The sequence below is a fragment of the Amborella trichopoda genome, chromosome 3 (genome assembly GCF_054954075.1).
Source record: "Amborella trichopoda isolate Santa Cruz 75 chromosome 3, AtrichopodaSantaCruz75HAP2 v2.0, whole genome shotgun sequence".
NCBI classification, from domain to species: Eukaryota; Viridiplantae; Streptophyta; class Magnoliopsida; order Amborellales; family Amborellaceae; genus Amborella; species Amborella trichopoda.
Window position 1 is genome coordinate 47,677,000 of NC_142338.1, and position 26,141 is coordinate 47,703,140.

Consider the following 26,141-nt stretch of genomic DNA (forward strand, 5'->3'; position numbering starts at 1 on the left):
TAGATTTTGAGATAATCCTAATAACATTTTACATTAAAATTATATACCATGATAAAATTTGAAGGGTACCGTACCTCTCCACCTACGGACGTGTCCGTATGTAAACTGCACCCTTTTTAAATATAAACTGATCCTAATTTTAATAGAATATATAATCTTTAACGTGGAGATCATGAATATAAAAAAGAGTGATGATCCTATGAGACCCACCTCCCAAATCCATGTGTGTAGGACTTCAAATGATCACCATTACATTTGACACAGATATATAGAAAAGTCAAGTCCCACATCCATGTGATAACTTTTTTAGAGATCTGTGCTAAATTTAATGATGATTTTTTGGGGTTCTACACACATAGGTGTGGGAGGATCTTATAGGATCATTACTTTTAAAAAATATATATTTTTTACAAACTATAAATAATATTTATATTAAAAAAACATTTAGACTGTTAGCTACACTTGTTTTAGATGGTCTACCTATTTGCATCCATTATTCCTCCGGCCTGCAAAATGTAGAAGTGCCGGGCTTGATGACACAATTTTCCAAAAGTTAATGTTTGAGCGCAGTTTATCTCACACTCCAAGCCGTCCGCTCTCGCATCCAACAGCTAGCGATGGGAGGGTTGTTCAACTTCCAAGATGTATTATTTGTACTTTCCTCTGACAAAAAAATACGTGCGGATTGTTTTTATCAGGTATTATTCTAGAGTGGTTCATAACTCGTAAAATGAAACAAAAAATTAAATTTTATTTTTTGAACCTCTTTATTTTCTCTTTACAAAATAGGTTGTTAGATCAAATCAAGTTTTATTTATTTTTTATTTTTTATTTTTTATGAATGTTAACAGTCAGTTGTTAGAAAATTTTGAAACTGTTAGTAGTTTTTGAAAAGAGTTAGAATTGATAAAAAAAGAAACGGAAACTTTACCCTAGGTTTTCTTTCCGGGTTGGTATTGCGTACTCATGGGGTACCTTTTAATGGTTCAGATTGAACCACGCTTATCCAAAGGCCCATAATGAATGTTGTTTTCTATTTGTAATTTTTATTTAAAATGGATAAAAATATTAAATTTGAGTTTTAGGTTCATTTTTATAAGCAAGATTGAATAAAATTAATATAATATATTTTGAATAAAATATATTGGCCAAAATAAATTTAAAAGCATTTTTGTTATTTTTATTTAAAATATTTTTATTAGGTTATATTTATAAAAATACACCTATAGTCTAAACTTCAGATAAATATATTATTTAAATAAAATTTAAAAATACAGAGCAGTAATATTATGAGACCTTCCTACACCTATGTGAATAGAACTCCAAACGATCACTATTAAATTTTGACACATATCTCTAAAAAAATTATCCATAAGTCCATTCACTCAAGTCCTATACCTATAACTTTTCTAAAGATCTGGGTCAAAATTTAATAACGATTTTTGATATTCTACTTATACAAAAAAATCTCATAGTGTTTTTACTCAAAAATAATAAAAAAAACTAATTTTTGGCCATTGAATACAGCACAATCTCAACCAGTCCACATGATGCGGAAGTGATATTTTTTCCTTTCCTCAAGAGGCGTGCTAAAACATTAACCGTATCTTTATAGGGAAATGATCCTGTCTAAAGACTTTGTTTTGCTAATTGTTTTGAAAAATATATCACTCCTTCTCACTGAACTCCCAATCTCGTTTAATTTTTTTCTCTTCCTCCCAAATCCTTTTCTTTTTTTTTCTCTCTTTAAAAATGTCGCCTTTTACAAATCTCTTTGGAGACCCACATCTATCTCTTTACATAAATCTATCGGAAAATGATGTTTTAACATTGAAAAGCCCTCTAATCTATCATCTCCTCATCAAGATGCATGAATATGAAAAATAAAAAAGAACTTGAGTTTCAAAAATAGTACATCTTGCAACACATTATCTAGACCGTCTATTTTCAATATTTTCATATATTTATATATCTACTTGATTTTAAACATTTTTTTAGTTTAAAATTTTATAATTAGATATAAAAATAAATTTTCAAATAATTCTAAAAACATTTTACACCAAAATTACTGGATTGTTTAAGGTTACAACGTACAAAGCCCTTAGTTTTTATAATATGAGAAAAGAACCATATTCAAAAACCACATTTTACAAGATGGTAGAGCTCTCCATTAAAGGCTGAGAACCCAAAAGAATGCAAAATTATTGCTTCATCTCTTTGAAGGTAGCCATGAAAAGGGCAAATTCTCCACTGAACCAAGCCCTATTTAACATGCGGGAGGCACCAAACCCTATTTAATAATGGATTGTTTGCTTCGACGTTTGCATGTGTTTGGAGACTGACACTCTTTTAAAAACTCTCACTCTCTATTAATTGTCATTATATTTCATGTTCCACTTAAAATAATGAAACACAAATGTTGCCTGATATATAAACAAATACATGAATGAAAGTGACTAAAAGTGACAGGAAGACTAGAAAAAAATTGATTAATGTACAACTGTAGTCTGTGGAAAGAGCTGGAAAAAAAAATGAGTAAGAAAATAGAAGGAAGACTTTAAATTATGAGAATAAGCAATTCCATATTATAATAGAGAAGAGCCTCTAAACAATCAAAGTAAAGCGCACCTTCAAATAGTATCGAGAAATATGGTTTCAATACTGAAACATCTTTGCGGCAGCCTTAGAATATATTTTTATCTTTAATTATAAAATTTAAAGCTTCAAAAATAGCGTAGATCCAGTAGATCTATGTAAACTTGAAAAATCTTGAAAGTTGACAGTCTAAAAATGCATTACAAGACTCACTATTTCTTAAACTTAAAAATCCATTTTTTTCTCATGTTCATGCATCTTGATGCTGAGATGATCAATTTGACGATATTTGAGCATCGAACAACCTCTTCTAGTGAAATTTTTGAGGTGAGCTCTAATTTGATTATTTAGAGCCTCAGCACTATATAAACTTTTTCTATTATAAATATTAAAAAGGAAATATTTTGATAGCACTTAAGCCCTGTAGTAGAGCCTCACTTGAAAACTAGCAGAAAATTGTAGTATGGTGTCGAAAAATGTACAAATCGATCACCTCGGCCTTGATATTACAATTGTTGAAAAAAATTAATATATTTAATACCTAAAAATAGTGTATATTGTAACACATTATCTAGGCTGTCCATTTTATCCTAAATATAAGTGTCCACGAATCGATACTAAATTGATTTTTTTATATTTTGTTTTGGAAAATTATCACAAATATACCTTAATTTTTGTCTGTTTAGAAAAAAAAAAACCCTCAATTTTCATAAACCATTCTTCAATTTTGAGCGTCTTTTTTTATCAAAATACCTTTCACGGTAGTCTCGTATTACCCTAAAGCCAAAAAAACTAACCCGTGTTATTTGACATTTAAAGTAACATAAAAACTAACTCATGTTATATGGCACTCAAAATGTCGCAAACCTTTTTTTCCTATTCATATTTATCTCTTTCATATTTCTAATTTTTTTTATATTTATCTCTTTTTTCTCTCTCTAATTTTTTTTAGAATTTATCTCTTATTTCTCTCTCTACGTACTTCATCAACTCAACAAACATGATTCCAACGCAATAACTCTGCCTAATTTTGATAGGGGATGGGGTTGAAGTGAGTTTTTTGAGGGGATAGTACGCACAAGTTGTTAGAGAGAGAAAAGATTTAGAGAAGAAAAGAAGAGATAAAAAAGAATTAGAGACAGAAAGAAGAAATAAAAAAAATTAGAGAGAAATAAAAGATCAACATAAAAAAAATTAAAGAGATCAAAGACATGAATACAAACAGGATGAAAGAGATAAATATAGATCATTTCAAGTGCCGTATAACTTGAGTTTGTTTTTACCGTACTTAAAATGTTATATTATATGGGTTAGTTTTTTACGGTATTTAAAATGGCGTATTTTTTTATTTTACGGTAATACGACTAATTTGAATGTTATTTTTGTAAAAAAAAAAAAAAAAAAAAAACTAAAATTGAGTAAAAAAGAGTGTGGATGAGATTTATGAAAGTTAATTTTTTTTTAAATAAATGAAAATTAAAATATATTTGTGATACTTTTTTTAGATATTTTTATAAAAAGCCTTAAATTTTACGGATAAAAATAGATTTTTCAATATCCATAATACACTTCGGATTAAGATTAGAGATAGGGTTTACTTTGTTTTCATAAAGTCTATTCCCTAGAGAAACTAAATCCATAGTTGAGAAAAGAAAAAAAAGCATGGAGGGTCCCACGAAATCATGGAGTTTAAGACCAAATACCGATAAAACAACTGAATTTTGAAACCCAAGAGAAACTGAGAAGCATGCGGCGGATAGTCACACGACCCGCCTTTCCCGCTATCTGACCCACATTTGCCCGTAAATCAACCTCATCTCTCTAAACTTTCACTACATCCATTCTCTCTCTAAAAAAAACGCCATTCTCTCTCTAAAAAACGCCATTCTCTCTCTCTAAAAAGACACCGTTTTCTCTCTAAAAACACCTTTCCTCTCTAACCTCTCTCTAGAATATCGTTCACTCTCTCTCTAAGGTAAATCTCTCTCCCACACCATTCTCTCTCCAGTTTCTCTCTCTAGAGTCTAGACAGTAAAATCTCTGCAGATAATTAAAGAAGAGGTCTGCCATTTTCTCTGATCACACGACAAAGCTCTCTCTTCTCACACAAGAAACGCTAGCGCTTTTTTTTTTATATCGTCCTCTGCAATTCCACCTGGAAATGGTGAAGCAACGCGCGTCTCCACCTGTGGCCTCTGAAAACCCTATTTTCTGAGGATGATGGCTCAGGAAGCTGCAGAAGCCTCAGGTTTTCAGAAACCCTAGTCTTTTTTTGCTTTTTCGGTGCTTGCGAGCTACTGCTTGAAGTTACAGGGCGAAGAGAGTGGTAGAAACCCTAGGTGCTTATTTTTCGCTACATATGGTTTTCACCTGCGAAATCTTTCGTTTCCTCGAATTCATGAGGTTGCAGAGACCTTAATTTCCGAGGATACGGTTTGCAGGAAGTTGCAGCAAGCCTAGGTTTCGTTTTCTCTGCCTTCTAATGCCTGAGTTTCAAAAAGGCGAGGTATTTTTGGATAATAGAGACCTTGATTTTGGATTTATCTCGAAAAGTTTCTGCTGAAACGCCAGTTAACATTGATGCATGGCCCTGGGAGTTGCAGAGATCTAGCGTTTAGTCCCAACGCATAATGCAGTTGTACATGCACCTCCTGTGACCTCTGTTTATCTCCGTTAATCTCTGTCCCATTTGTTTTTCGCCATCTATACATGCTTGATGTGTCTCCGGCTTTCTTCCCTGATCCTGAAACTGTTGTTCTCCGCAAAACCTAATTTTTAAGCTTACATTGCTCGTGCAGGTGCAAAACCTCTGGCTTCTCACTCCATTTATGCATACTCCTTTTCCATTGCTCATGTATACATTTGAGGAATGCTGTTAACCCCAAATTTTTGTAAACAGGAGTTGCAGAAACCTCAAAGTTTTCCCTCATTGATATATATATATATATATCGCCATATACACACATTCGCTATACTCATGCTTTTGTGGCATAATGCATGTATGCCACCATTGACCATTTGAATGCCAATGGTTATCTGGTATGAACAGTTTCGGATACTGTTACCTTAGCTTTCAGTAAAAGTGGTGATATGCAGAGAGGCGCATTTATGTCACCATGTATGCGTGTGTACTATGTAGAGCTATGGTGTATGGATTGAGGATTTCGAGGAGAAGAGATTCGAGCATGGGAATTAAAATATGAGCTTTTTGGGGTTCTCATCTTCCATTGGAAAAGGGGATTAAAATATGGGTTTTGGTGCTTGTGATGATAATAAAATATAAGTGGGAAGTGTATTCTGGTTCAAAGGGGCATGTGACAAAAGAGGTGGTACTTCTGGTTTCACTGGGGGATTAATTTCTGTGTTTTCCTTCTTTTTTCTTTTTCAGGGGAGTTTTCGGGTGATTTTCGTTTTTTTTCTCTCTTGTTTTTTCTTGTTCTGTATTTCTTAATCTTCTTTTTTTCTTTGGACATTTGAGGTGCATTTTTCTCTTGAATGGGTGGTTCTTTGGGATTTTCTGGGTGAATTTTTTGGGTCTTTCTTTATTGTTATTTTGAGTTTTTGGGTTGCTTCTTTCTTTAGTTTCGTATTTTTTTTCCCCATTTTTTTTGGAGAAGATGGTAGGTTTGGTTTCACATTTGGCAGCCAAATTTGCATTTTTTCCCCCTGATCCACCTTCATATCAGGTGAGGAAGGAGAATGGAAGGGTTGTTTTTTCGGGGATTCCAAGGGATTCATCGATGGATGTTCTTGTTCTTGACACCAAGTATGGAAACAAGATTGTAGCTTTATATCTGAGAAACCCTTATGCCAGATTAACGGTTTTGTATTCGCATGGCAATGCGGCAGATCTGGGGCAGCTCTATGATCTATTTGTCCAGCTCAAGGTTAACCTTAGGGTTAATTTGATAGGGTTAGTGCCATTTTCCAGTTAAGTTGCACCAATTACTTTTTACTTTTCATCTTTCTCTACTTCTATTTGTGCATTTTTCTTATTATTTGACAAAAGCGCTGCCCTTCTCAGTTTGATTTATACTTCCTGTGCTATTCCTTACTTGTATTGCTATTCCTTTTCTTTTCATCTAGGCTATTTACTCTCTTCTCTGATTTACATGAGATGTAAATGTGATGTTTTTTAAATTTGAAGGATTAGTGTTCTTTTCCTGGATCTTTTCGAAGAACCCTTGTTTTTTTCACATATTTCTTTATATCTTGTGAATAGTACAGATTTTCTTGGGTGTGAATAATACGGATTTTCTTGGGTGGTTACATTTTGCTTGTGGGTTCGTTTTTTATGTTAGATTTTGATGGTTATGCGATCTTACGCTCCTTTTTTTTCTCTGTCTTTTCATCCATTTTAAGGAATTAGCTTACACTTGACAGTAAAATTTCATTTTCATCGTCTCTTTTTTAACGTATTGTTCTTTTTGTGCTATGGGTTTTACTCAATTGAGGCTTTTTTAGTAGGATTAGTGTTGTTTCCAATTCTCTGAAGTAAACTATCTTGTCTCCATCCCTTGTTGCCCATTTTCTCTCTTTGGGGTGCGTTCTCTATAGTTTGGTTTACTTTTTGCTCCATTCCGTTACAGACTTCACTTCTCTCTACTCTTTTCTCTGTGTTTATCTTGTTTGGATAACTTATTATTGGTCTCAATCTGCAGGTATGATTATTCAGGATATGGAGCTTCCACAGGTAAGGTAAGCTGCTCTTTTTCATGTTGTTTCTCTCTATTTGTTTGGCCTCAGATTTCGTATCCTATTGAGGTTTTTGTTCTTGTGCTACTTGGGGCATGCAGTTTCCTTTTTCTCTGTCTAAGCCTTTCATTGAACATAACTTATATAACTTGTCTTGACTTGTTTGGAGGATTAGACATCTTGCTTTTAGGCTTTCCTATTGAGATCTTTTTCTTATGTGAACAAGGCTAAGCACCAGTTTGGATGGACCACTAAACAGGAGTTGCACTAATATCTTCCTCTGCTTGTGTGGGATTACTACTGCCGCTTGCTTGTGTCTTCCGCTTTTGGAAACCACTTCTGTAGAAATGCTGCCAAATTGTGGCTATTTGATAATAAACGGAGGATAATAAAAGCTGTTTTTCTATTTTTCTATAATAGTGAGACTAAGATCTCCTAGGGTTACTCTTCTATTTCTAAGAAGATGTTGAGATGTGCAATGAAAACAAAAAAGGCCATATCTGGAGATTATGTGAAAATGTAGTTTGAGGCATGAACAAAAAAAAGAATGTAATGGGTATTAATGTGCAATTTTAAACAACAAATCATTTGTCATAGTTTAATGAAACATATCATAAACAAATTTAATATGTGTGTGTGTGCGCGCCCCCGTGGGTGTGATAACTATGTTTACATTTTTATGGGACACCGATGTCATTTACGATAAGATGGGGTATTTTTTCTTTCTGATGATTTCTATTTCTGGAAAGATCTTGGATATTCTAGGCAATAGAAATGAGGCCACATAAGGACATTCCTAAATTCAATGGATAGAGTACCATTCAATTGGGATGGGTCCATCTTTTGCACAAAGGAAAGAGAAGAGCTAACTATCGTATACATTTGCAATAAGATTCTCAACTGGAAATAGAAGTAAATAATTAAATATTAAAATGGAGTGTTATGCACCATCTGATACTAGGCCATTCTTACCAGAGTTTTATAAAAGAGGATGTTTTGGTCATTCAGAAAATTTATAGATAAAATTTAAACATTATCAGGGGCACTTACATCATAAATGAAAATAGTACATGAGCATGATTGTGCTCTTTTCCAATTTATGAGGCAATAATTTCGATGGTCCATATTGGCTTAGTATACTGGTGAGCAAAACGAGTGAGCAAAACGAGTAAGCAAATCTGTCCAAATTAAGTTCTAACAGCAAGAGGTTTGCTGTTCTATTTTTACTTCATTGTGTTGCATCATAATAATATATCCAGTCATGAAAAATTGATTTTCATGTTGCAGAACTTTGGTGTCTTAATTTTTATATATTGACATGCAAAACACCTCCTGTATAAAATTTCTAGAAGGTGGATGCTCTTAAAAACTGGATATTTTGGTCATCTTATGACATCTGATTGATTTTCTTCAAATATAAATTATATAATTATAACAATGTCTGTTACTGTAGGAAATAGTTCTGTGATATATTGACCTATTTCCTTGAGAGGAAACATTATTTGTTCAAATGCAATAAGAATCCATGTGGAGCACTGAATCCTTTGCAGTTTCCCATTTATATTCTTACCTGTCTTTAAGAAAAGAATTGTAGAAAAGAGTTGACCACAGAGCAACACTCATTGAGTGAATAACGTTCACGAGATAGTTGACAATTATACTTCAATGAGATTGATTTATTTGTGGTTTACGCAAGAAATTTACTCTAAATGGTTTATAAATCTAGCGCTCTAGCACCTATTCATGTTTAGTACATATTAATTATTTGCCAAGGTAGATTCTTATTTATAGTGTCTGTGCATATCATTGAGCGAATCATTCTATCTAGCATCACTTCGATGTTCACAGTGCAAGATTTAGATGGTTGCTAAGTAAGACTTCCACTTTAGTTGGATATAACTTTGCTTAAGATGGTGGCTGAAAAGAATTTGGTAACTGTGTACTGAAGCAGCCTAGTGAATCCAACACTTACGCTGACATAGAAGCTGTGTACCAATGTCTTGAGACTCAGTACGGAGTTGGTCAGGAAGATTTGATATTGTACGGACAATCTGTTGGAAGTGGGCCCACACTACATTTGGCCTCTCGACTCCCACGGTTAAGAGGTGTTGTCCTTCACAGTGCTATACTTTCAGGCCTTCGTGTGCTCTGCCATGTGAAGGTCACTTTATGCTTTGATATCTATAAGGTGAGATCCATTTTCTGAATTTTTGTATACTACAATCCAAGGGATTGCAGTTTTTTGTAGCCAATTTGATTTTGGAACTCTCCCCTTATCTATTTATTTACAAGTAAAAATTTCTGGTGATGCTTTAAAATTGTCAGCTGATAATTACGTGTTTTGGTGCAGAACATCAACAAAATTAGAAAGGTGAAGTGCCCAGTACTCGTAATACATGTAAGTACTTATGTTGTTTATGTAGTCATACATTCTTAACAATCTAAAAGCTTGTTATTTTTCCATAATGCTTATGTTTGCCATTTTGATAAATTGATGCTCTAAAACTAGTGATGCATGGAAACTTTTCACACAGAGTTCACATACAGATGTTGATTGCATCATGGACACCGACATGGGTGTCAGTATTTAGTAGTATGTGTCTAGATGTCTAGTACGTTGGGCCAAAAACCCTATGCTTCCCCGACACTTCGGTACAAGTGCCACTGAATAAGATAATACGATACATGGTATAATTTCCTATATTTATAACGGGATTATTTACAAAGAGACCATTTATCTTTTGTACATGGAGATCACAATCATTCTTGTCCCCTAAATTTCAAAATGGGTGGTTGTAAGATTGTGATTAAATAAACATGAAATTCCAAAAAAAAATTCTTAAATTTCGTGACTTACCCCAAGTCATCCAATTTGACATCTAATGAGTGAGAATGATTGTGACCTCCATGTACAAAAAATAAATAACCTCTTTGTAGACAATCCCATTTATAACACCAAGTGGTGGAGCGGAAGAGGTAGGTTAGTTTAAAGCTTTTTGAGTTTTGGCAGTGTTTTATTTTAAAGAAGATGATTATGTTTGTTATCCCATTATGTTCACATTAAGTCACCATGGTAGGGTGTTACTGGTGGCCATCCATGTTCAAGTGGTCAAAGGTTCAAATCCTAGCATAAGCTAAACTACTTTTCAAATTTTCAAATTACTTTTAATACTACTTTACCCCCACGTGGATCTAAGAAAGGTGAGGAACTTAAACTTTCCCTTAACCTGTCCCAAGCCTAGGTAAAAGAGGTGGGTTGTGTTAGGTAGGCCGCCAACGTAAAATTTTGTCAAAATTTTAGACGAATCTGGAATATAAGTTACGATGACTACTTTACCCCCACATGGCTCAAAAAATTCGATTTGTTTTTTCTTTTTTTTTAATTACTTTACTCCTACAGGGATTACAAAATTTAGGTTCTTTGAAATTTCGGGCCAAAAAAGGGCCTAGCAAACCATCGTCAAGAGGCCTAAATGCTAGGCTATTGTATCAAATGAACTTTACAGCTGTTGTGATTTAAAATGCAAGTTAATATAAGACACTTATGAAAGAAGTGTCAACATGGTACTAAAAACAAGTGATGTCAAACAAGTGTCGGGGAGTGTCGACACGGTGATCATGCGACACCAAAGAAGATATGAAGTGTCGGGTAACACCAGCAATAACTAATGTACCTGAGTATTTAAAGACGTGAGTGTTATCTGAGTGCTCTGCATGATAATGCTGGCAGCCATTTGATCCTGATATGCTGCTTTGGATTGGGATATTCATCCTTTGATATTCCTCCATCAGAAGTTCGTTTATGATGCATCTTACACGAGTTATGGATAGCTTATTTTTTTCCTTAAAAAAATAACAATTTTCAGATTGATGAACGCTGATTGCGTACAAATTAGTATCCATTTCTAGTTAGGATTTCTTTCGGTTAGCTCTATAGCATTTTTTCCTCTATTAATTTTAAAACATATGCTTAGCAGTTAATAATAGAAAAAGAAAAAGGAAAATGGTTTCATGTGGGCCGGACCGCATTTCTACAATATGTGGTCCAAAGGTATAAAAACAAGTGTAACTAACAGTCCAAATGTTTTTGTAATATAATTATTATTTCTAGTTTTCAATTTATTTATTTTTTTCATATTCATGATCTCCATGTTAAAAATTATATAATCTCTAAAAATTAGGATTAAATTGTATTTAAAAATATATATTTCTTGCCAAACCCCCATTTCTACAATATGGGGGCTGCCCACTATGCTCAACGATTTTCTATTACCTTACCTTAGCACACTCCTGTTCCTTTGAAGAAGGAACATAGATAAGTAGTGGATAGAAATCTAAAAGGGCCAGCTAGCCAGTTGTTGCTTGCAACAACCACTTTTAAGTAAGAAAGGACATTAAATTCCCAACTTTAGAAACCTTTTGTCCTTCGGCTTATGGAAATCATCCTTTTTTTTATGTGAGAAACTTTCTTAACCTTTTATCTTGTCTTTTTTGTATTATACCTTCTCCATTTTTCAGCTGGAATGATGGTTCCATAGTTTCTTTTGCTCGAGATTTTCCCGTATTCTTTTCAGGTTGCTGAGCGTATGTATTTCTTAACCAATATACTCCTGAGGTTCCATCTTTCCTGAAACGATCTGCCGTATTCATCTTTGGCGTTGCATTTCATATGCGTGAAAACTCTCTCCCTCTCCCTCTCCCTCTCGCGCTCCCTCTCTCCCTCTCCCTCTCCCTCTCCCGCTCCCTCTCTCTCAATGGAAATGTTTGGTTCTCTTTGTTGATGAAGCAGCTTTTTCCAGGGTACTGAGGATGACGTAGTTAACTGGATCCATGGCAAAGGACTATGGGAACTTGCGAAAGAACCATACGAGCCCCTTTGGATCAAGGGTGGTGGCCATTGTAATTTGGAGCTCTACCCTGACTATATTCAACATCTTCACAAATTTGTCACAGAAATGGAGAACATAACAACAGCTATTCGCCTGAAAAGAATACGGGGAAATCTTCAGCAACCCGAAAAGAACTGGTGGTGCTGCTGTAGTTGTAATTGCAAATTTCGGCTAAAATGGCTGAAGTGTTCTATGCCCTCGTGTTCTATGCCTTCTTGCTCCATGCCCTCGTGTTCTATGCCCTCTTGCTCCATGCCCTCTTGCTCCATGCCGTCGTGTTCTATGCCCTCTTGCTTCATGCCCTCTTGCTCTTGTTGCTGTCACTGCCGGTGCTGTTGTTGACATCTTTTTGAGGAGAGTCCTAGAGGATGTCGAATTAAATTGGTAGTTGTACAAAATGAGGCTTTATTCTTATTTTTTCTTTGCTTAACCCTTACTTCAAAAACAGATGAAAGAGCTCATCAACCCAATGTTGTACTGATTAGGCTTCTTACTTACTGATTAGGCTTTACTAATTGGATCTTTCAGGTTGGGGTCATGATTGGATTTTTGGGTGTTTATGCCCCTTTTTATAGCACTTTATCATCTCCCTCCAGAATATTTTTTTTTTTTTTTTGTTGCCCTTCTTTTTCTTTTTTTCCTTTTTTTGGCCTTTTAGTCCTGGAGCACTTTTTCTCGGTTTAATTTATTTTTGGCTTCATTTGGAGCATCTCAATGTGCTTATGGGCGCTGTTAGTTTACATCGTCAAAAGACCTTGAATATAATGAGCCTTACAGTTCCTTGGGCTTTTGGTTTTTCTTTTTTGGGCTTAATCAAGGGTTTTGGGTTCCAACTATTTACTGTTAATGAAATGAGAATGTATACATGCCATTTAGTGTTGGATTAGGTCCCTTTGAGTTATGCTTAAGCTTATTTGTGCCACTTTTTAAATGTGCCTTGGCGTGGTGTTATCAGAACCAGAGCAGCGACAAGGGGCATGGTCCAAGCCAGTTGAGATATCTGGTGAGCCATTTGGACAAAAACTTTAAGAAAAAGGAAGAAAGTATGAAGAATAATTTGACAATATAAAATAATTTACAAATGAGGTTTCCCAACTTTGTTTAGGGTTTAAGGGGCCAGAACTTGCTAAAAACATTGGTCTTGACATGTTTTCAACGAAATTTGGTTTTTGATTTAGACCATCAATAGTCAGATCCGTAGGACCGGCATCTGATTCTGATAGCTATTGTTTAGCGTTATAGGGATGCATACCCCAATAGAAAGGACAGGGTTTTGGTGCTTCCTCGCTGAAAGGATGGATTTTAGATCTAAAATTTAGCAGATTGATATTCTCAATCACAAATATCATTAATAGAATTAAATTGTAAACCGTAAAAATAAATGAATTTGCATTTTACTTTTGGGCCATATTTATCTAATGAGTTTAATTCTTTAAAATAAGTTAGTTTTAAGGTTTAAATTCCTTTCTTTTTTCAGACTCATTATCATGGGACATCAAGATTGTCTTTTATTTTTTGATTGTTAGCTAAATTATATTACTGTGTAATTTTGTGAAATGAGCAGTGTACAAAAGTGGATTGTAAAAGAGAAGAAGAAATAGAAAGAGAAATACCAGAAAGGAGTCTTTAGGAACTGGCTCGGAGAAATAGAGAAGATAGCAAAGGGGAGACCCCCATTCTTGATATTCCCTTGGAGGTGTCACCTTCTAATCTCTTCTAAAAGGTCTTTAGGAACTGGCTCGGAGACATAGAGAAGGTAGCCAAGGGGAGACCCCCATTCTTGATATTCCCTTGGAAGGTCACCTTCTAATCTCTTATAAAAGGAGTTCACATCTCTTATAAAAGGAGTTCACAGCTAGGGTTCCATCCCATGACAGAGAATAAGAAGATATTGGTACTGTGTGCCATGTGTACTACAGACTTAAGACAACACTTGTTAAGAGGTACTAGTTGGTTCAAGTGGAAGCATCGAAAAGAGCAAGGGATAAGACCAAAACATTGATTAGGAGATACGAGTTGGTTTAAGTGGAAATATAAAAAAAAGCAAGGGATAGGCTCAAAAGAACATAGTTGAAAGTAGTGAGAAAAAATATGACAATTTATGGCCTCACTAAAAGTATGACCCTTGATAGAGCAGAATGACGGATCGGGATTCATATAGTCAACCCCAAATAGTTAGAAAAAGACTGATGATGATGATGATGGTGGTGTGTCCCCCATATAGCCAAAGATTCAACCTCTTGGTTTCTCTTCTTGCTAATATGCATGAAGAGTGCTTCTCTTTGGATTAAAATATGTACAAATTCATCATCACTCCTCTCCAGTGCTAGGGAGATGCGCATGGAGAATCTCCAGTGTTAGGGAGATTTGCATGGAGATTTACATTTGCCAAATCTTCCTCAAAGATAACTTTATGATGGTCTAGAAACATTTTGCACCCCTTACTTGAGTGGATGTAAAAACACCACAGGACCTTGAATACGAAATTAAAAACTCTACCTGCCTCATCCCGGATGAGGCCTCCAAGACCAGTTGGGTCTAGATTGCCTAATGCTCTGCTATCGGATTTTAACTTGACCAACCTGCCAGAGCTACAGAATTACTTGGCTTTTGGAACTTCTTAGTAACTGTGCCTGCCTCCAATTTATACATTATGTCTTCATCAAGAATATCGCCATGTGAATTTTGGATCCAACTTCTATCTTCAAAGCCCGTTTTTTAGATCCAAAATCTATCTCTAAAATAAACATAGATTCCTCACAAATATTAATTTTAGTTCAATCACACGAGCTAGAAACCTGTAGGCCCCTTTTTTATTTTTTTCTTTTTCTTTTTAATCTCCTTTTGTCAAGAATCACAACTTTCTTTTTTTCTTTACCTTCCTCAATATTACAACCCATTATTCAGTTACTAAGACAGTAACCATCCGAAACCAAACAAAATTACAAAAATTAAAAAAAAATCAATTCCTACTACATGTTACAAATTAGTAAAAGGTACTGGGACAAAAAACAAAAAATTGCTGAATCAAATTACAACTAACGTCCATCTCTTTTCCATTTCTTACTCCCCTTGTTTGCACAATTATCAACTCACTGGCATCGACACCTTGTTTGCCAGCATATCAGCATCCAAATTCGTTGCTCTGCATGCATGAACAAAATTTATCAGTTTATTACCATCCCTCTACAAGTATCTTCTACTTCTGCCCAAATTCCTTTCGTCTTCTGAGGTGCCTTCATTTCCTTATTACACCATTTTGTTGCGTTCATCTAATCTCCCCCAACATTCACTTTATACGCATATTCGTGTAGCAGAATCTCAATTCAATTTCATCGGCTGTCGAAGTCCCAACTGGTCCAAGGTATCTCTTATGTACCACTCCTTTATGATTCCTCACTAATCCTGCAAGACCAGCACTTCATGTGTGAACTTGCATCAAAGTTTAGCTTGATGGTTCCTTCACTCCCACTATTTCTTTGACTGTACTTTTTATTCACACCACCTCTTCTATTTATACATCAAATCCAATCTACTTACTCCCAGAAGCTCCTTAAGAAGTGATGCCCGCTCAGCTACTTCTACGCTTATCTTGCACCCACTCATACCCTAATACCGCACCGTCAAATATTATCCTATTTCGCTCTTTCCATTTTTCATATACCACAGCTCCCTTCATGATTTTCAAAAACATTTTACCTAGTCCTGACATGTCCTCAAATTGAGAAAATGTCATGAACATGTATTGGAACTATTATTCCAACATCAAAATCTGACTCACCCATTTCCACACCCTCATAGCAAATGAATTGTGTACAAAAAGATTTTCACTCCGTTCGGCCTGGCCCTATCAAGTCCCTGGCTGAGGCCCGGCCCTACCTTCAGGCCCTAATTTTTTATGGTTGGGCCACCCGGCCCAATGCCACCCTTAATATAAGGGTAACAACAAATCAATACTATATAATATCTAGAGAAATAACAGGCTGCTAACATAGGTTAGAATCAGGGAACAGAGAGACATGATAGGGAAGAGAGAAATATACCTCTGGGGAGAGAGAGAGAAAGAGAGAAGAGAGAGAGAGAGAGAGTCATCTATGAAAATACCAAGAACGAGCATTTCTCAAGACAACAAAAGAAGCAACAAGAATTTCACCCCAGAAGAACAATAGATAAACAACCATAGAAGAACTCGCCAAGGGAAAATTTAAGAACTCAAGAGAACCAAAAATGCATACAAAGTTAATGTTCTAGATCAACAGTCTGAAGCCCTATTTCTGCAAAAGCATGCACAAGAATGACAAATTTCAGATCCCACAGTACCCACATTTGAAAATTGATGAAACCCAGGCAAAAATAAACCCTTACAAAAAGCATGCCGACTCAACTCCGAGTCCCATATCATCAAAAACACCTAACGATTACACCTAAACCATTATGTTAGAAAAACAAAGGCCAAAGACCCATCTCATAAAAGCCAGTAAGATACCGAAAGACCGTATATCATATCTTCCAGCACTAAAAGGATAGGAAAGTTATTGCTATAGAACAGAAATGGGGAGAGGGGAGAAAGGCTAAGTACCCACCCAGTACTGTGAAGACAGATCCAAGCCTAACGCGTATGTAGATTCATTAGTCTTCGAGCTTTTAGAGGGAGAGAGCTTCAGGGGGTGAGATTTTCAAAAGGGAAGAGAGAGACCTGGAGCTTCAAGGGGCCTGGAGGTGACGATGAAGAGGCGACCGGGTGAGGAGCACAAGTGGGTGCAACGCTGGGCTAGGTCAACAGATATAGGGGAAGAGGTATTGTTTTTCCTTTTCTATGCTTTAAACCCTAAGCAAGCATCAATGTCTGGTTTACATGGGTTTTGACGGAAGCCAAACATTACTTGTTTTGGCAGTAAAAGAGGGAAGCATGAACTCCTATGCAAGAATACTTCCTCTTTTGATGTGCGGAAGTGGTACAATAAAGAGGAACGTTTGGCTCCAAAAGCCAAACATTCCTCCAAACAAACATAAGATCCTTGGGGAGCTAAAAACATAGAGCCATGTCTATAATATATGAAAAAAAATTTAGGCATGCTCTCAGTACAATAAATGATAAATTATTATTGTCGTTGTCATTGATATTATTAAAATGCTGAGCAAACTTAGAGAAAACTGAAGAAAGGTCCAATCCATTGCAAGGATTTTGGCAACAACCTTAAATATGATAAATACAATGACAACCCAAAGATCTGCTCCAATCAGCAAAAAAGAACAATCATATTAAGTCCACTGCTGCAGATCAAAGAACAAAATCCGCCCAAGATGATCGACAGGGATAAATAAAACAAAACCTTGAATGTACTTTTAGAAAGCAGATACCCACCGCTGTGAAAGAATTAACGAATTAATAGATCATTACCCAAGTTCTCATCGAGCCAAGCCATCATAGAACTTCACAATCTTATCGACCCAATCCATCACGGAAACTGGAAACTCCCCCCAATCTGTGAGCTCCCAGCTGGTGGATTTATAGCAACCCACAAGAGTGAGATTGTGATTGCTATGAGCCCAGACCACACAAAAACAATTGTAGGTGTTCGGCCCCTCCGCCCCATTAACCCCTTCGCGAATGGGTACAAATGCGCCAACACCCAAAAGCTAAAGAACACACCACCCAAAAGCCGGCTCCACTGCGGTATGACACTATATATAGTCCGGCTAATTCCTACTGCTATGGCAATGAGGTTGGTCATCATGATAGTTATGGGTGCTATCATAAGTGAGGTCCACTTCACGATGTAAAGGTCCGCAAACTCATCATCTACATCCTCTCCCGCCGATTTCGATGTTAGGGTAAAAGAGATTTCGATCCCTGCTATGACCTTCAACAAGCCTTGTAACACAGCAGCTAGGTGAGCACTAGTGCCCCCAATGAGCCAAAATTGTTCGTTACGCCACCACTCCTCGAGCTCAATACCTGACCACTTGATCTCTAGCACAGCGAGCATGCAGAGAGTAAGGGTGATGAGCAAGAGGTAGACTAGGAACATGACATCAAGAGTTTGAACGATAAATTGGCCTGAGAAGAGAGAGAGAGCTGGAAGGAAGCAGTAAACGATGAGAAAGATCGATGTAAATGGGTATATCCCTACGTTCAAATAGGCAATGCGTTGCAGGAACTTCATTCTTGGGCTTGCGAGAAGCGCATTGTTGCGAGAGAAGAAAATCTCGACAGATCCAGTAGCCCAACGAAGCACTTGGTGCAAACGGTCAGTGAGGTTGATGGGAGCAGTGCCACGAAAGGCATCACGTTTGGTCACACAATAGACTGACTTCCACCCACGATTGTGCATACGGTAACCTGTGACCACATCCTCAGTGACAGAACCATAGATCCAACCCACCCTTTGCCCCCACTCTGTTTTGTCTTCATACCAACATGAGATCGCACTAATGGCCTCAGCCACAGTCGATGCATCGAGCAAGTCTCGGGGGAAGGTTAGGGCACCAGGGGGTCGACCATTTTTCACTGCTGGGTGATCGGCTAGAGGCCGGCCCTGGAACTCGGCGACTGGGATAGAGTCCAAAAGGAATGTAGAGTTTCCAAACTTTTTCGGCAACAAAGAGAGATTCAACTGTGCATCCTCATCATCAGAGTCACCCATCCTCAGTGCCTGTGTCTCTTCAGGTTTCTTAGTCGATGAATTCACCTTTACCTTTCTTGAGCGACCACAACACCCCGAGTGCACCGTCGCTCTCGGTGGGTCGAACCCATAAAGAGCCATTCGTCTAAAGAGGCAGCCCGTGCCCACATAGACAGGACCTTGTAGACCATCAAGCGCACGCATATTGACATCAAAGAATACGGTGTTGTGATTGGCGTATCGATCAGATGGGTCGATACCTTCAAATCTTTGTGGGAACTGAACATAGCAAATGCGATCACCTCCGCGATCCATCATGAAGCACATGCCCTCACACATGGCTTGGGAGTTGTAGATGTAGTGGTCACAGTCAAGGTTGAGGATGAAGGGGCCGTTGGACATTATGGCGGAGGCACGCACAAGAGCGTTCATGGCACCAGCCTTCTTGTTGTGATCATAGCCGGGGCGCTTCTCACGGGAGACATAAACGAGCAAGGGGAGGCGGGTGTCGATGCCCGTGAAGTCGAGGAGCTTCTCGTCAGCAGTGCCTAGCAATGGGTCGTCACTTGGGGGCTTCAGCATAACCTAAAAGGGTAGATTTTTGGTAGAGAAGTTAGCTTTTCAATTGAAAGGGTACAAAGCATCCCGAACTCCCTCCCTCCCTCAATAAACCTCCCTTGCCATCCCTCCCTCCCTCCCTCAATAAACCTCCCTTGCCATCCCTCCCTCACTCCCTCCATCCACAAGTAGCAAAAGAAAGAGAGGTTTCTAAGAGGTATAGCAGGTATGGAGATAGACACTTGTCTTGTATAGGAACCCCAGTAAATATGGCAAGAGAGAATTTTTTCTAAGAACTAAACTCAGAAGAAGAGGCTCTAGAAACACTTTTTGAACAAACTCTAGATAAAAGTTGAGTGAGTAAGATAGAGCGAGTTTTCTCTAAGAATTAACTCTGAAGAAGAGGCTCTAGAAACACTTTTTGCATAACAAACTCCAGGTAAAAGTTGAGAAAAATACCTGTATAATTCCAGCATGATCCCCTCTTGAATGCTCGGACCCCGGAACCATCCAAGTCCCAGGCCAGTGGGTCCCATCAGCCATCCACGTAGCCTTTGGCACCTTCGCAGCCTCACTTGGCTCCTCCCCATTCTGCCTCTGCAACTTCATTGCCTTAATCTCCTCCCTAGCATGATAAGCATCAGACCTCCTCCTAATCGAGTCAGGCAACCCATTAATCCTCACCTTAAACTCATCATATTCCCTCTTAACCCTCCTCCTATCTTTCACAAAATCTGGCTTCACCTTATTCTTCGTTGGGTCCCCTTTCGTATTAAAATAACTCTCGGGATTTCTCGGTTCTATATTATGTTTACGACAAAAAGGAACCCACAAATCAGCAAAGCTCGCAGCCTCTGCCATGGCCTCAAAAGTCAAAAGAGCCCCACCATCATCAGATACATAACAAGCAAGTTTTTCAACCGGGTAATCAGCTGCAAGGATAGAGAGAATGGTATTTGCAGTTACAAGAGGGGGTTCTTTTTCAGGGTCAGCAGTTGATACAAAGACATCAACACCTGGTAGGTCAGATTTTCCAGTTGGGTTATGGGGTCCGGGTTCTTCGAATTTTTCTTTGAGGACTTGGAGGTCAGTTGCTCGATTGACTGGGCATAGCTTTGGGAGTTGGTCGAGGAGCCAGGAGAAGGCAAACCACAGCTCACAAACAACTGACATGCCCCATAGCCAAATGGCATCCTGGTTTGGGTGGCGGATACGCCACACAAGGAAGAAGGAGAGAGCGACCATGCGAACAAGGATGAGAAGCCTGCGTGCATGAGATGATTGTTAGAAAGAGAAAGAGATTTTCAGATAAATTGTTTTTTAGTTACTCCTTGTTGCCAGTCGAGAGAAGATGATTGAGATGAGGGGGAAATGAAATTTCAGAGATTGAAATGAGAGGGAGAAATGAAATTTCAGAGCGTCCTTTCCTTTTCTTCTTATCGTTCTTTTCCAATAGGTGCACAAAAACTTTTCTTCCTATTATTCTTTTCCAATAGGTGCACAAAAAAGGTCGCATCTTTACCTCAATTCAGAAAAAAAAAAGGGTTTTCCATCACATTCGTGCATGGAAATGAAGAGCGACTTTTGGGCCATTTCCAGAAACAATCAGGTTAACAAAGTGCGCTAATTTTACTCCATATTCAGACCAAAAGATTGGTTTTGGCGATATTCTACCCAGCATTCTCAAATTAATGTCTCAAAAGCACAAATGGCAACATTTCTTTGAAAAGATAAAGTACAAATGGCAACAAGCCCAATAAAAAACATATTCCTGAGGATAATTTCTGACTAAACCCTTGTATTTGATTTTCTTTATTCATAATCTTTTTCTTGAACTTTTCTTGCACATACCCATTGAGCTCTCCAATAAGCCAAACGACCAAACGGCCCATAAGCTTTTTTACAAAGTAAATTATCTTTTCGATAGGCTTTAAAATTAAATTATTATTAACATGCCATTTGACGTGTGAACTTTCAAGTTTGAACATCCACAAGAAGGGCTGCCCAGATCAACCCACGAGAGATAGATGCATGGCGCGGGGAAAAAGGTGGATCTTCGAATGAAACAAGGGAGTCTTCTCGAGGGAAAAGAGAAAAAGGTGGATATTTTTTTGTTCGTGTCAACAAACAGGGAAGGGCTTTGGAAGAAGAACCACGAAGAAAACAAAAATTTTGAAATATTGAATCCAGCACTTGTTTACCAGTGTTCTTAAGCAAAATAGTAGAGTCTGGAAGTAGGTTTAAAATTCGAAAGTTTCCCATTTCCACAAACGTTTATGGTTTTCTCTTGGCTCGCATTGCAAAAATAACGCAAACATCAAAATTCGGATTATTCATACTACTATTCATCGTGATTAGAGCCAACCAAATTTAAAAGCACTTAACTTTTCTGAAATTATGACCCACTAGGATTAAAAAAAAAGGAAAAGCGCCAACATGCATTGTATTGGTTTTGGAAATAACGGGCAAATTGTCCATGGCCTAGTCCAAGTAGTTGCCTTCTAAACCAACCGTTGAAATTTAGACAACGTGGTACTAATTTATTCAAAAGGGGTTAAACCACTCCAAACTTTTGAAAATTTGGACAACATCCTAGCTCTTGAAAATTCTCTCTCTCTCTCTAAACCGGATGCCCAGGGAGAGAGACAGAGGGCTTATGAATAATCAGACTTTAGCTATCCTCTCAAAATAACAGCCAGAGTTTCTAATTCAATATTTGAAAAGAAAATAAAAAAAAAGTCGATTTTTCTATTGTTGTCTCCAAAACCGAAAACCAGCCTGCCTTGCAAAAGCCCATCCAGTCTTTGCATGCATTCTCAGAAAAGCGCCAATCCATGGAAAAGTAGAAAATAAACTAACCCTCAAGGGAGGAGGGGGGGGGGGGGGAGGAAGTACCCAAAGCAAGAGTGTAGAGACAATGGGACATCCACTATCCATTCTCTTTTTCTTTTCTTTTTTTTTTTTTTTTGGGAAAAAGTATCCACCATCCATTCCCTTCAATAGACAATGCATATGAACCATGATCAGGTGAATTTTCATCCTCAGAAACTACAGTCCATTAAATGAAATGGACACCCATTAGTGTACCATATAACATAAACCACTGGCATAGGGTTTACTTTCTCTTCAGTCACTCCTCTTCCCTGAGACTAGATATTTGTTTTTCGCGCAAAACAAAAAGAAAAAAGAAATAAAGAAATTTCGGGGATATGGGTACCAACCTGTAAGGACTAAGCACAGCAGCAGGTATCTTAAGCTTGCGAGTCAGGGGCCTCCATGGCTTACTAGTCAGCTCTGATGGTGACTCTCCAGTCCCATCATTATCATTCGGCCAGAAAGCATTTCCATAACCGTAAGTCCCCTTGGTCTCAAAAAGCCACCTATTATGATCAAAATCACCAGTTTGGCTCTTCATCAAAATAGACTTTGTAGATCTCATCAAAGACAACCTCCTCTCCATTTTCGACATTCCCCCAGCTGGTGGAAGAGGCAAATGCATAGGCCTCTCTGAATCTAGACCCACTTCTTCTAAGTCACCTCCATTCTTATAAGGCTCTTTGCAACCAGGGCATATAACCCCGCCTGTCTTTACAGCGTCTAGATAGCAATCTCTGCATATCTTGAAGTTGCACTCACAAGGGAGTATGTCTTCTCCTCTCTCATCGCTCATGACCTTGCAATCACACCCTTCAATGGCACATGAGGAGCCCTTGGCTCCAGCCATTTGAGGGTGGCTTGATTCTGAATCGATCACCTAGTAAATATGAGGTGAGTAGAAATTTAATGGCTTGGATCATTGTCGCAGCAAAAACAAAACTGACACATTTTTACAAATATCACATATAGTGACTATTTATGCTAAGATGAAAATTCAAGTTGACAAGAAAACTTTATTGCAAGTAGATTAAAAATTATGCATTTGAAAGAAATTTAAAATTGAGAAAATAAACAAGGGATATATTATTCTTTAAATTTTTACATTACTTAATCCATTTCATTTTTCAGTTTCCTCTGAAATTTTTCTACAAGTTTTCCTAAGAATGCCAAAACACTGAAATCTTTCGAGAGAAATTCCCACGAGTCTGATAACCTGGTTTTAAACAGGTAGCATTGCTGCATTAGAAAAGATAGCATACCCCAAATTACAAGAGAATATAAAATAAGAAATCAGTAAAACGTACTACAGATACATAAGCACAAAAAATGTTCTAGTATTTACGAATTACGTATACATCAATAAAGTATCAGCACTTGGACATACCTTGTCCATGAGGTGAGCCCTAGTCACACTGTTGAAACCACCAGTGAACAAGGAGTTGGATACATATTGCTCCTCCACCTTGGCCGAGATGGTGGGGTCCATGGGCTGATTATCAGGGGTCGGTGGTATGTGGACCGTATAACTCATATAGTCTGAGCTCAGGTCCCCTGACATGTCGAGTTCATCTTGAGAGTAACTCACATAGCGACCACTTGAGGTTCTCCTTGCAAAGGCCACAGTCGGGGGAAGAGGTGGCTTTGCTCGAAGCTCTGGGTCACCATTCGATCGCATGGATCTACTGGGTTTGAATGAGTTAGAACCCGATGAATTCATCATGGCTTTCGCAGCTTTGACCCAATAAGCAAAGTGAGAATTTGATAGGTTTCTCCAACTTTAAGATAACACGTATCCTGTGTGATCAACCTGTAGCAGAGAGAGCAGTTGATTGATCAAGATGAAGTACACAAGATAATAAAAATCTTTGATTCTATGAGTGATTTACCAAATACCTATTACCCGCTTTTCACTTTGAATGGGTCGCATTTCAAAACATCTTTCTTGTTATATTTATAACCATGTTTTGAGCCATTTGAATGGACATATTAGGGTTCATTTTAAAAAAGATGGGCCAGTCAGGATTCAAAAGCCACACAAGCTGACAAAACATCAGACTAGAAAAGCTATTCTGCTTTACAATTTAGTATAAGTTCATAATCTAGTCATTCACAAACATGCTATAAGACATGTGCCTGAAGGAGAAAGCAGAACATGCAAACTAGAGCAGTCAGGTTTTATAAATGAATCACGGTTATATAGATGAATCAGATCTTTTTATTCACACAAATAGTCGTGTGTGAGATCAGTTTACTTCTAATATAAACATGATCAAGTATGCATTATGCCATGCATAGGCAAAATTAGGCCCATTCGGGAAGAATAATAGCAAGTTGAATGAAAAACAGCACTCCAGAGTTTACCTACAGAAAGCAACCATGTACCACCACATAGAACACTTTTCTACTATTTCGCAAGGAACCAACCCTTAAGCTTCTGCCACATAGAGCAGACTTGTATATTGGGAGGCAAAATGTTGATTAATTGTAAATTATCAAAGCAAAGAATCAATTGTTGATTCTACTCTACAACTACAGATCAGAATGATTGGGGTATTACATTTCATTAGATGTTTCCCTTAGGATAAAGGCAGTAGAACATTCCACTAAAATTCCAAAAAAAATAAAATAAAACAAATCACAAAGTTCCTCAATTCTTAAGAAAGAAAAACCAAAAGGAAAAGGAAACCCAAAAAATTAAACCCTGAACTGGGGTTTAATGGCAAACTGAACAGACAATCTCCATTGATTTCAACAAGGTTCGGTGAAATTAGCAATTTATAGTTCAAAAACGATTTATTTAACGCTATAAAGAGATGTTTCACGTTAAGCAACATCAGTAGTTCAGGCAAAGATATTGCTTAAATTTCCTATATTTATATGCCACAAGCATCACGAGATTTTAAAAATAAATCCATATTGTTGCTACCAAAAGATACATCACTTTTACTGAACAATAAACGCATATTGCAGAGATTAAAATCTGTGAAAAGAAACACTGATCAAAAGAAATTTTGAGAAATGCAGTTGGATATCCTTTCCAGTGAAAAGTCATAGTAAATTACACTTGAAAATGGGCATTTTCTGGCCAAAAGTGCATAGTTTAGTCTGATCCCTTGAAATCAAAAGTGAAATCCAAGCATGAGTAGTAAATCTCAACTTCAAGGCTTAAAGTACATAAAGAATACCAAAATTGACAAAAAAAACGGCGTTAATTTAGTTATCTCATAACTCAATATCTCCTTCCTTCTGAAGATTCAACACTAACTTTTCACTAAAAACCAGATACTTCACACCAAATTCCAGACTTTCCTTCCATTTTTTGGAAAGAAAACTATACACTAGCCTGAGTTCTAAAGCAGTTTTTTACCTTTTTGTACAGATCGGCTCCAGAACCCCTGAAATAAAGGGGTAAGCTCCGGAGATTCAAAACAGTCAAAATCTTTCATTGGCTAGCCATTTTTGTATAAAAAAACGCATCTTCTTCTGCAACTACAGACCCCTAGGGCTCATTCATATGCTCAAATGGATCTTAAAAGCACATATAGAGCGGGGAACAGAGAAATCTGAACCGTTCAGAAGATGAGCCAGACGGTGACGATGGAGATGAGAAGCCTTCAAACAGGACCTGGTCCCTTCACTTAATGCTCTACAAAACGCGTTTTGTAGAAGTCACTGTATTCAACACTAAAAAATACTTCATTTTCAACGCCATGTTTTGATCATAACATTGCTTCTTCTCTCTGCAACTAAAGAATCCTATGGGAAATGGAGACTAGGGCTTCTTAAGAAGCACTGGACGAGATCTTAATGGCGTGTACAGAGCAGAAGCTGGAGGATCTGAACCGTCTCAAGCTGAGATGGACGTTGACGATCGATGTATGAGATAAAGAAGCTTTCAAAG

At 37.3% G+C, this 26,141-nt stretch overlaps 2 protein-coding genes across 30 annotated transcripts; one reads left to right on the forward strand and one right to left on the reverse strand.

Moving 5' to 3' along the window:
• Nucleotides 1-4,676: 4,676 nt before the first annotated feature.
• Nucleotides 4,677-12,774, forward strand: LOC105421388 (uncharacterized). Of its 29 annotated transcripts, none has more exons than XR_016051390.1 (6): nt 4,677-5,393; nt 5,495-6,525; nt 7,257-7,293; nt 9,242-9,478; nt 9,641-9,688; nt 12,090-12,774. XR_016051390.1 is itself a non-coding variant. In XM_020673338.2 (6 exons), exons 2-6 carry the CDS (start codon nt 6,213-6,215, stop codon nt 12,519-12,521), a joined length of 1,065 nt encoding a protein of 354 aa, XP_020528997.1. In that variant the 5' UTR covers nt 4,677-5,393; nt 5,495-6,212; the 3' UTR covers nt 12,522-12,774. The 29 variants fall into 29 exon arrangements, 26 of the variants coding, with proteins under 26 accessions (XP_020528997.1, XP_088717152.1, XP_088717138.1 ...); XM_020673338.2 differs by having other exon boundaries at nt 7,257-7,288; nt 9,239-9,478; XM_088861026.1 differs by having other exon boundaries at nt 7,257-7,288; nt 12,080-12,774.
• Nucleotides 12,775-17,271: 4,497 nt separating this feature from the next.
• LOC18443830 (cellulose synthase-like protein D3) lies at nt 17,272-26,010 on the reverse strand. Its single transcript, XM_006854011.4, has 5 exons — nt 25,608-26,010; nt 23,625-24,047; nt 22,585-23,117; nt 19,823-20,627; nt 17,272-19,390 (listed from the first exon to the last, which is right to left on the reverse strand). The coding sequence occupies exons 2-5, from the start codon at nt 23,958-23,960 to the stop codon at nt 17,639-17,641; spliced, it is 3,426 nt and encodes a 1,141-aa protein (XP_006854073.1). The 5' UTR covers nt 23,961-24,047; nt 25,608-26,010; the 3' UTR covers nt 17,272-17,638.
• Between the last annotated feature and the right edge of the window lie 131 nt (nt 26,011-26,141).

Bases quoted from the DNA above. Each gene is read 5' to 3' on its own strand.
- LOC105421388 (XM_020673338.2), top strand. From the start codon at position 6,213: ATGGTAGGTTTGGTTTCACATTTGGCAGCCAAATTTGCATTTTTTCCC. The intron at 9,479-9,640 runs GTGAGATCCATT...GTTTTGGTGCAG, and splicing joins TATGCTTTGATATCTATAAG to AACATCAACAAAATTAGAAA. The intron at 9,689-12,089 runs GTAAGTACTTAT...AGCTTTTTCCAG, and splicing joins GCCCAGTACTCGTAATACAT to GGTACTGAGGATGACGTAGT.
- LOC18443830 (XM_006854011.4), bottom strand. From the start codon at position 23,960: ATGATGAATTCATCGGGTTCTAACTCATTCAAACCCAGTAGATCCATG. The intron at 20,628-22,584 runs GTTGGTACCCAT...TCATGCACGCAG, and splicing joins GCTGTGCTTAGTCCTTACAG to GCTTCTCATCCTTGTTCGCA. The intron at 19,391-19,822 runs GTATTTTTCTCA...CTACCCTTTTAG, and splicing joins ATCATGCTGGAATTATACAG to GTTATGCTGAAGCCCCCAAG.